This window comes from Eimeria acervulina, genomic scaffold, assembly GCF_000499425.1.
Source record: "Eimeria acervulina Houghton genomic scaffold, Eah_scaff646, whole genome shotgun sequence".
Classification (NCBI taxonomy): domain Eukaryota; phylum Apicomplexa; class Conoidasida; order Eucoccidiorida; family Eimeriidae; genus Eimeria; species Eimeria acervulina.
Genome location: NW_013547226.1, coordinates 951 through 11764, shown reverse-complemented (window position 1 = coordinate 11764; position 10814 = coordinate 951). Strand labels below are relative to the sequence as shown.

Sequence of the window (10814 nt, the reverse complement as noted above, 5' to 3'; positions counted from 1 at the left end):
ACTGCAGGCCTAGGAAGATGGCTGCCAGCAAACACATCTACCGTCGGGCTAGACAAAGGTGTTTCCCTGTAAGCCATGGAAAACAGAGAAACAGAGAACATTGGGTCGAGGAATGGACTGCTGCATCATAAACCCGTCCGCCACAAGGGAGGAAACCAAGCCAGGTTGACGCATTTCGCTTGTTAAAGGCTCGCAAATACTGCATAAGCGCATGGCTGCTGTGTTCACTCTGACGGGCTGCCTTCAGACCTTTCAGCTGGGTTATGCTATGCTGGATATAACTCCGAATCATGAGTTCGCGCCAGAAGACGCTAACAAACTTCTGGTCTCTACAATTCGAAAGGTTCTTCGGAAAACTGAGGAGCTTCCAGAGATGGATAATGAATAGTTGGGAAACGCTCCCTACTCGGACAGGGGATGGTTTGGATATAGGGGCGGGGTGCGCCCACGACAACGAAGATGTTACCACACCGTCTGACTGATGGGAACTTCACGATAAAATTCGTTCAGATGCGTTTAGGGATGCGAAGAATCCACAAGATCCCGGGTGTGAGAGTCTTGCGTGGTTTCTGTTGCGAACTTTCTGACCAAATGAGGGAATACTGCTAAGCTGCGGGGCGCATCCTGTATCACCAAAAGGTACTAGCCCCTCTTTCCACTGCTGTGTGGACCCCACCGTGGCTCGGTAATGCATGATTGAGCTTTTCGAGCAGAGCCGTTGTGCAATGCGAAGCTGGAACGTAAATTCGGCGGATTCCTCGTTGCGTTTGGCACCGCATTATCAACATCGCACCACGACCCAGCTATCTGGGCCTTGGTGCGATGTTGAGCCTAGCAAGAATCGGACCCGCGTTAGTGTATAGGGAGTAAGAAGAGAGCAATTTAGGAAAAAAGCAAAATCTGGGCAGAAACGCGCAGCTTCACAACATGGCGCCTGGCTGATAGGAGCGCGGGAGGGTGCATCCGCGGCAACTTTACGTCTCCAATCACCATTTTGATGACCTTTATTGCAAGAAGTACAGATGCGCTGCTCGAAACCCCCCCAGGATACAAAATACCCTTTAGAATGCAAAATGTTTCTTCATCTCAACAAGGCCAACCCTGTCGCTCCTTAGTTTCCGCTCGTTGGCCCTGCTGGCTACGGACTGCCCCTTTCCCGGGCACAGGAAAAGAGGCTCGGAGCTCCCTGCAGATGGCTTCCAAGCCCGCCGTTGGACTTCTGTTCAACTAGCCCGATACTTCCGAATGCATCGCTTTATCGATAACCTGTTTAAGTTTTACCGTTTCTGCCGTCGGCTGTTCTCTTGTCGGGAATAAACCTACGTCGGAGAGCTTATCGGAAGGCTTCCGTAGTCCATATACGCTCCGGAACAACGACACACTTGCTTCGGTATTATCACTACTGTTTTGCATAGTAACGATGCTTCCAATAGCAACTGTATGGATGCATCTGCCAGGCTGTCAGGACAGATGTACAACGTCAGAGAAGCAACGACCTGCTCCATTGCCCGGGCATCGATGCGCGTCTCATGCGTGGACGGTCCACAAAGGTGGAGGCAATCTTCATGAATCGTTTTTGCTGTTAAGCCATTCTCCGCTGGGTGGGATACAGTTACTGAGCTGATCTCAAAGCGATGACGCTCCCAACAGTTAGCCCCTTCCCCTCCATAGGGCAGATCCCGATCAATCTCAACGATGCACAGGGAGAAATCGCCGGGTTTTTGCAGTACAGAACTTCTACGGACTTTGTCCACTGTTCTTAAACCAAAGTCGGTACTAGTCGCTCCGATGCACCAGGGCACCATTCCGTGAGGATGGAGGCTGTTGCACCTGTTCCAATGAGCCACACAGTACTACCTACCGAGTGTACTGAGTCCTCGACCATATCAGAGGAACGCCTCGAGCTGGGGTCGAGCCAGTTTAGACTTCTTAAAAAGTAAGTGATCTCCCTTCCAGTATCCAGCTGTTCTACGCCAAGCGGCATCAGGCCTCTGGCAGAGGCTGAGGGAGCGGGTCCGCATCGGTCGCTGCCAGCTCGTTGCAGCTCATGCTGCAAGGCAGCCCAGCATGCAATCATTAAAGAACCCCCATTTACTGCCTGCTGAAACATTGTAGGCAATTGTTATACTTCCGCTTGCTCGCATACAGTTCACTATGGCAAAGCGTACCTACACAGACCAACTCCTGACTGACCAGTCTACGCAGACACTACCGTGGAATCCCCAGAGCTATGTAGGCCTTTGCCAATTAAGTTGTAAATATACAGCATTATGCACTACTCAATGTTTGGTGAGCATATGATTCGTACTTTGCAGGGCGAAGCGCAGTCATTAACCAATGATGGCATCCAAACCCTGCTTCCCTTGGATACGTGGCAGTGGCGTCGCCATGGATCGGCTGGTTAGTCTCTTCTTCCCCGCTTGCCCATGTGCCTTTTGGCAAAACTACTGCAACAAATGTTCAAAAATCTATTCCTTTCGGGAAAAGATACTCCAATTCGTCCCTGAAAACCTCCAGAGAGCACGAGGGGGAAGGAAAGCCTTTGGGGCTTCCTGGGAGCTCGCGGAAAGGAGGGGAAGAAGTGGCTGGGTAGAACAGAGGATTAATTTTAGCGAGCTGCCAGGTTCTACTACGCAGTTTTTACTATAGAGCAATATGCATAGTTCGGCGCGCGGAAGAGCAGTGGAAAAATAGGTCGAACGCTGCTTTGGAGTCCACCAACCAATGCCAGCCCTCATGGCTGCGGGGGAAGGCAAGGGGACTCGTTTCTGGGTGCTGGGCCAAGAGCATAGGATGCGGCAGACCCCCATTTGCTGCTGTTTGTGACTTGCTTTATGTTGCGTTTTTCTGTTCCACAGTAGCCTTTATGGCTGCCTCTTTTCTCTCTGTTCTCCACTGAGCCTCCCCTTCTGACTGACCGCTCGCCCCCCCTGTGGCTGAGCTGTGGATACCGCTGCAGAGGCGGTGGGACCCGTGGTTGTTTTCCTTCTGCTCGAAGTTCTATTATTTATGCAAAGGGAAGGACAGAAAGGAGGGACGCGTTATGGGGAGGGGGCTTAGTCCCTTATCAGCTCTCCCCCCTCCCCTTCTTTGGCAATTCGTCTCTCGTTTTGGCAGTTTCTGTTCTTTGCGCTGCGCGTCGATGCCACGGGCCTCCCTTTTCCTCTTTCTTCTTTAAGGCACTTTCTCCGTCCTCCTGGCCGCTGCTTGCCCCGTCCATCTCTCCGCAGCGAGATGAGCCTTCGTAAGGCCCTCGTAGCGGCTCTTTCCACGAGTCTGTGCTGCAGCCTTATGGCTGTTGGCTCATCAGAAGCGAATTCCCCGTCGCTCCCTTCAGGCGTTGTAGCCTCTATTGCCGAAGCAGGAGGTAATGCTCCCCAAGAGCCCGAAGCTGACCCAGGGCAGCCTGGGGCTGGGGTGTTAGAGGCGGGGCCCCAGGGGGAGGAGCCTACGGACGAAGATGAACCAGTTGGCGGCCCGGAAAGTGCTTCTGCAGGGCCCAACCTGCGCAGGCTTAAAGGCCGCAGGAGTGGGATAACGAGGCATGGGAGATCGCACAAACCTCCTCCCCCATTGATTGGCCCTGGACTCGGTGCCCTTCTTCTGTAAGGCATGCGTTAAGCACCTAGGACCCTCTATCAGTAGAGTACCTTTCTGCTAGTATATTCTTCTACAGTCTATCTACGTTCTACTGTCTATGTAAATGGCTGCTTCAGCGTTTGCATTGCTGAGCGCGGCCGGAGAAACGGACGGACTGCCAACCCAGCCAACTCCGATAGATGCAAGCGGCAGCAGCGGCTGTGGCGTCTTTTGTTGGCTATCTATGCAAGCATGCACGTGTAAGGGTATTTATTGCACTGTATGCGCGCATATGTGCCTGCAGCGCTTTGGGTTCTTTTTTCTCCGTCGTCGGCCTATGGCGCAAGACGAGCGAGGTGTACCACAGCCCCCGGCAAGCCTTGCGCAAGGCAAAAATGGCAGTTTTAGGTGGGCATTAGAAACATGTCGAACGTGTGGGGCCGTGCTGCATGCATCGAAGATGTACATGCGTGCACCTTGTCAGCCAGCCAATGTACAACTGCCGTACAACTACGCTTCTCTTCGCGTGTATGTTTGTGAACTGCCTGTGGTTGTTGGATGAGTACTTCGACAAATTATGCACTGCACTTGCATTTGATGACTGCTCTGCACTTGAGTGCATGCGACAGCCCAAAGATGTATTTTGCAAGTGGCAGACCGCGGCATGTATGGACGCATGGATGAATATAAGGGTATGGGGTGTGTGCGCGCATGGACGTATGCTTGCTGCAGGTCAGGTACCGTACTCATGGGACGACTACGTTCGAGGATTGCCGGTGTTGGACGAGATGGAGTTTCCTGAACTTCGACCATTGCTGAGGCGTTTGGAAAAGAAGCCAGTGGTGTTGATGTCTGTGCCCAAGCCACGGCCCCGGTTGGCGTCATTTCTAGGGCTCACCGAGGCGCAGCGGGACGAGGGGATTGTAATAAAGGGGAAATCAACCGCGGGTTGCAGTGCCAAGGAGGTAGCGTTTGAACTGTTTGCGCACGAGAAGCTGGCCAAGGGGCTGCCGCTGACGCTGCCTTCTTTGGGAGCTTTCAGGGACATAGATGGCAGCACGTTGTACCTTATAACGCCGAGGGCCCGTGCAGACGTTTCTCTGTATACCCGGCGTATGCCAGACAAGGTGAAGCTGCGTCTGGCCTTCGCTGAGATGGTGTACGGTCTATGGGGCATGCACAAGGATGGGTGGGTGCACCGAGACATTAAAGGGTGCAACTACTTCGTGAGCCAAGATGGGCACGCGTTGCTTGCGGACTTTGAGGGCTTTTGGAAGAGCGGCATGCCTGCGATTATGTACGGAGAGGAGGTCGAAATCATATTTACGGAGCACTACATTGCCCCCGAGCTTACGTTTGACGGGGAATATCAGGTCTTTGACTTCAAAACCGACGTCTTCGCTCTAGGAGTTACTTTCAAGGAAATGCTAGAGTGGGTGGGCCATCTAGAGGTGCCTGAGAGGGACCTCGCAGAGGACCTCATCAGGCATATGACCGATCCACACGCGGAAAGCCGGTACGACCTTAGGGATTGCATGGAGCATCCTTACTTTGGTGGGCTTGACTTTGATCTTGTTGAGAAGAAAATGTATGGGAAGGCATTTGAGGGGAATTACCAGACGCCATACAAGTTTCTCTGATGTGCTGGACAACCCCAGACAGACAGACACTGTAGGCCCCCCCACTGCTTCTTTCTCATCCTGCACACTGTATGATATAGGGAGAGAAAGAAAGAGGGGTATTTCAAGGGACAGTCGGCATTGGGTGACCCCATGCATCTGTCCCCTGGGACCGCAACATGACAGAACGGACGGCAGTAGACAGCACCCTGGCGGGGGCCCATAGGCCCCCCGCGGTGCTGTGCTTGGGTCTTTGTGCCTCTTCCCGGGGCCCCGGGTGATTTTCTTGTGGCTCATTGGCAGGTTGTTAGGTTAGGTTCAGACAGAACTACGATGCCCCACGGAAGACAGGCACCTCTTGCCACCTCCAGAGGGCTTCCTCGTCAGTGGTTTCAGGCTGCTGCGATCCCTGCTGCATGCCGAGGGTCACGCGGCGCTCAAAAACAGACTTGTATTGCTGCCATTTGAGGCCAACTATTTTCAATAAGCCACTGCGTGTAGCAAACTACACACTGGTGAACAGCCGCTTGGTGGCGTACACAACGCGACTGTACACCAGCGCCCCAGGCATGCTCGTCACTAGGCGCGCTTGCCTCTTCCTCTCTTCAGGAACGAAGGCCGGGAGACGTAGAATGCAGGCAAGAGGGTAGTACAGAGTTTAGGCAGTTACTCTTGTATGCCATTTAAGGTTGAAACCCTACGTACCGAAAACCATAGTCTGTGACCAATTTGTATGTAGTTTCTCTCCATCAGCAGGGGAACTAAGCCCTTAAATTGGGGACCCCAGATCCCTCAGAGGAAGCACTGCTACTAGGCAGTAGAGCGGGCGCCAAATTTTATGTAAATTAGAGACACAATTGCGGAGCCATACGGAAAGTGAAGGCTAACGGAGGCCTGTAGGGTGTACCTGCATAACTTCCGGTGGTTTCAGTTTGTGCTGGGCTGCATATGCTGGAAATGTTGCTGCAGCAGGTGCTGCAGCAGCAGTGCCACTACTTTGACATTTACGGAGTTGCCCACGAGGGCTGCCCGCTTGCGAAAAGACAAAGAGGGGGGAAAAGCAAAAGACTCGGGGAATCCATGCAGCCGAAGCAATTCCCGAGATGAAAAGAAACGGATAGTTTCCCCTGCACGCAAACGACGGAAACGGCTCCGTTCTAAAGTCTCCGGAGAAAGCACTGCAGCTGCTGTTGCTGCAGCAGTCGCTGCAGCCGTTACAGCAGTTGGTGATTCAGGTGAGGCTGCTCTAGCCGCTGCTGCTTGAGCTCTTCCCGCTGTTGTTGCTGCTGCTACAGCGGATATTGCTGTAGGGCTTGTTGGCGGAACGAGGAGGAGGGGCCCTCCGGAGTGGAGGTTGCGTCCGTACCCCTTGGTGAATGTACCGCATGCAGTGTGGCTCGGGCTGACTATTTCAAGCCTGAAACCGTTGCTGCTCTGAGACGGCGGGTTTGTGCTTATCTTATACACATTAACCGCCTCGATATCCCCTTCTGCATCGTTCCCCCCATCGCCGGTTTCTGTATCGCTATACTCTCCCTCTCTCTGATCTGCACCTCTGGGCCACTCCCCCGCTGTTGCCTCCTTCGTCTCTGTCTCTTTGCGCTTACTCTTCCCTGTCTCCGTGTCCTGCGTATGCATGTCTATAAAACGGCAGAGACGAGCGGCAGGGATGTGCAGAGCCTGCTGCTCCTCCGGCGAAATGTTTGCCTCCAAGAAGTCCCCTATGCAACGTAGGTGAAAGGTTTCATGTAATGTGGGGGCTCCAAGGGCCCCTGAAGATACAGCGGGGGGCATTAGCTGCAACTGACAAGCCTCCACACTGATACTTGAAGACACGTCCAACTGGCCTTGGTTGACAAATTGCGGCTGCTGTTCCTGCTGCCGTTCTCGCTGCTGCCACGCGCCTACAAACACACCCTGCTGTTGCGGACCTCGCTGCTGTTGCTGCTCTGAAAGCAGGGATTGCAGGCTTTTCTGCCGGGGCTCGGTTGCGTCTCTACAGGCCAGACAGTAGTATCTGACTCTTGTATTTGGAATGCCTATTTGTGTGGGGGACAGAAGGAAGTGTTCAACTCGGTAAAGTTGGCCGCAAAGCACCTGTTGCATTCGTGTCCAGGTGTCTGAGCTCTCAAAGCCCCTGACATTTTCTAAGAATATGAACTGAGGAGGAGAGCAGCATTTGCTAAGCAGCTGCAGCAAGTGCAAGAAGCCTGTGGCCCTGCCGTCTCTGCTGTCTAGTTTCTTGCCTCCCCGTGTGTACGGCTGGCATGGAGGGGACAGCAGCCATATGTCTGCCTGCCCGTCTACCTGCTGCAGGGACAGATGTTCTATAGATACGCAAATCGGCGAAGTTCTGAAGTTGTGCTTATACACCGCGTTGGCTGTTGCACTGATGTCATACGCCCCCACAACTTCGGTAGCTATCTCGCAAACCCATTCCCGCCGCAGATTCTCCAGTGCCTCAGAAAGACCCACACGCAGGCCTCCTATGCCGCTGAAAAACTCAAGGACACGCAGTGGGGCCCCCCTCCCTCTGGGGCCCTCCGAGCAAGCAGGGCTCCCACCAAGTCCTGAAGGGAACCCATTAGGGCCTGTGGGGCAAGCCAAGGTGCTGCCGGCTGGCATGCAGAAGCAGGTTAGAAGAAAACCTATACAAGGAGAATAGAGTTATGCGGTCTCGGGACAACAGCTGCAGCCTTGACAGGCAATTCCAATCCCCATTCACTGAGCCTTAGAGGTAGGCTTGGGCTCAAGATGACGAAGTGGTAGAGACAGAAGAGTCTTGCAATGTCATTAGGTATACGTCTAGCTGTCGTGCCTCCCTTACTCCTTCCGCGCTAACTATTACGGTGGGGCCGCCCTCCCATAACCGTCCCTTCAAAATATTGCATGATTTTATTTCATTACCATTCCAGCGCAGTACAGGAATATTTTATTTGCTTTCTTCTGACCGGAGGTCTTTTCGCTGGGCAGCTGAGGACCCCCTGTGGGGCCCCCGAATCCCGTCTGTATCTGAGGCGGTAGAGGGTGCCTCACCTGCTTTCCATTGGGTGCCCAGTTCGACGCTTATGTGAGTTTGCGCAGTTCAATGCAAGTAAAAAGTCCGGTTATAGGGTATTAGGTGTAGTTTTTTGCTGGCGGTGTTATTACACTTTATAGAGTTCACCGGCGCGGAAAGTAGGCCGCAGTTGGGCCCAAAGGCTCCTGCTGTGTGCGCATAGGACGAAATAGTTCCTTATGAACCTGGAACATGACGTTCTACTCAGGATTTATTGCAATGCACCTGTAAGCATGCGCTAAGTTTAGGCTACAGGTCCTCTGCAATGTAGTATGAAGGTGTATGCTGTTCCTGGGGCAGATGTTTCGCGGTCTGCCGTAAGTTGGTCAATGCATTTACTCCTGGGTGTATCTCAAGGAAGCGTTTAATAATTGTGTACAATGTTAGTTCATGCAGCAAACGGGGACTTGGGTATTGTAGCATGGTGTGCCCGAAGTTTGGACATGAGCACTTACTAGTTTGTGGCCTGCATGCAAAAAAAGTACAGCAATTGTCTACAGTGCTGTCGCAGAGAGCAAAGGGTGGTTTGGTTGTGTTTGCACCTTTAGGTGCCCTGGATTCCATAGCTCCGCATCTAGTTCAAGGGATTTTCCAAAGGCGGACAAAAAACTTTATGGAGAGTGAAACAAGACGAAGCCGTCAGAAGTCTCATTACGCACCTGGCATCGTCGCCAGTTCTTGCGTTTCTTGACTTCGGCATACTCACTGTCCTACCGGCAGCCACTAATGTTACACCGATTGGGGTGGTAACCCAAGCAAACGCGTGGCACCCACATTGCTTCAGAGAACGAGTGCAGGAGGTGCCTATCAGACAGCTGCTTGCTAGGCTTCAGTGTTAGGCCCATATCTCTGGGGAGCGCCTCATATCCCGCCTTCTACACTAGTATGCGCGTCACAAATGTCTAGAACGTCCTAGGCCGGTAAGCTCGCTTCTAACTGGCAAAGCGAGGAGGAAAGCAGAGCTTAAGGAGATGAAACTGAAAATGCAGCCGAATGTTCTGATCATTTCCATAGAAGTACTTGTTTGCTTATTTACAGGGCACTTTAGGCTCAGCAACTAGGTTGCAGCTAGTGGAAACACCTCCGTGTGGAGAAATGCGCTGAGGAACAAGCAGAAGAGCGTACAATAGGAACACTGACAGCGGCAATATGCTTACTTAGTATGACTAAACAACGCTGAACTCAAGAGGTTCACCTTGCGCAGGAACACGCGTCAATGTGAGGTCAAGAAGGCCTCGAACCTGAAAACAGCTGGTGGGATAATACTTTCAGCTCACCATGTGGCACCAATGGCTTTGCATTTGACAATGCAGAACGTTTCGTGATGAAAGTTCATGCTCGTCAGTTCTCTTCACCCGAATGTGTAACCACTTGCAGCTACCTTAGACTTTTGAGTTAGTCATCCCTGGGGACTGGAGGCTACTGCTGTGGTCAGCTTTTCTCTAGTCAGCATTCGTGCGAAGAGTTTGCGTCTTCACCCTCTGCCAACACCGATGTCTCAGGCTCAATGTAAATTCGCACAAGCCAAGCAGCATTTTCATCCTCAGGGAGCAGACCCGAATCCTGAATAAGTTGCTCAACAGTTATTTACAACTACTTAGGATTATAACAATATATGGAGCTAGTTGATGAATGTGTAGTGTCAGCACTATCATCGGCACACACATATTTGCGGACCGATGTCAAAATTATGCACTCCATTAAATGTGAAGCTTGACAAGCAATCTCGTTGTGCCAAACCCACGGGGAAGTAGTAAATACGTTTTTCATGACTAATTTGCAACAAAGCGCTACGCACTGTTCTGCTTGTATGCGGATCGGCAAACCTCACAGCCAGCGGTCATCAAAGATGTTCCTACTCTATCGAAGTATAGGACGAGAATAGTTGTTCATTTGCGTATCAAACTCGCCCGCCCCACCTTCGAAATAATGGCTGCCCAAGTATTTCTGCGATCGAATGTCAACTCAAAAAGACTTGGAGTGTATTTTTGGCACTTCTCTTTCCTCCTATGTAATGGAGACAGCATTGCAGCCCAGCATGTGGAAACGACTATGCTGGGTATCACCACTGGAAGGTCCATTATCGTAACTGTCTTGTCTTCAGTTGGGCAGGTCCATGCTGCTTCTGCTGTTAATTAAGTGTCACTTGAACTGAATGATATGTTTCCCCATTTATTGAAAGGTTTCAAGGCGGTTAACTTACTTGTTGGTCACGGCAACGCCTGTACAGCAGCAGCAGCAGCAACAGGAGAGACCTGGCGATCCTGTCCAGTCTCATTACTTGCCTTCTCATAAAACAATGATTATCGTTCTTTTATTGTAGAGTATGCTGAAGCTGTTGGAAGAGCTGGGATATGCGCCCTGCCATTGCCTTCTAGCCGCTAGACCTCAACAGTATCATCTGGTGTCCGCATGTGAGCCTTTTCCAGAATTGCTCACGGTGTGCCAGGGATCATCGTGTGGCTGCGTTGTGCACCCCCTGTGCACCTATAGTTGTATCGAACCTCAGCCTGCGGAGTGGTGCAGCAGGGACTGCATAAGCGATTAGACGGAGCCAA

The 10814-nt window shown here is 52.1% G+C and overlaps 2 protein-coding genes across 2 annotated transcripts; one reads left to right on the top strand and one right to left on the bottom strand.

The window, feature by feature from the left end:
- Nucleotides 1–3234: 3234 nt before the first annotated feature.
- EAH_00045380 (Rhoptry kinase family protein ROP35, putative) lies at nt 3235–5219 on the top strand (the record flags this gene model as incomplete). The annotated part of the gene is made up of 3 exons (XM_013391601.1): nt 3235–3605; nt 3884–3987; nt 4312–5219. 3 exons carry the CDS (start codon nt 3235–3237, stop codon nt 5217–5219), a joined length of 1383 nt encoding a protein of 460 aa, XP_013247055.1.
- A 906-nt stretch (nt 5220–6125) lies between these two features.
- EAH_00045370 (DNA methyltransferase 2, putative) lies at nt 6126–7823 on the bottom strand (the record flags this gene model as incomplete). Its single annotated transcript, XM_013391600.1, has 1 exon — nt 6126–7823. One exon carries the CDS (start codon nt 7821–7823, stop codon nt 6126–6128), a length of 1698 nt encoding a protein of 565 aa, XP_013247054.1.
- Nucleotides 7824–10814: the final 2991 nt, after the last annotated feature.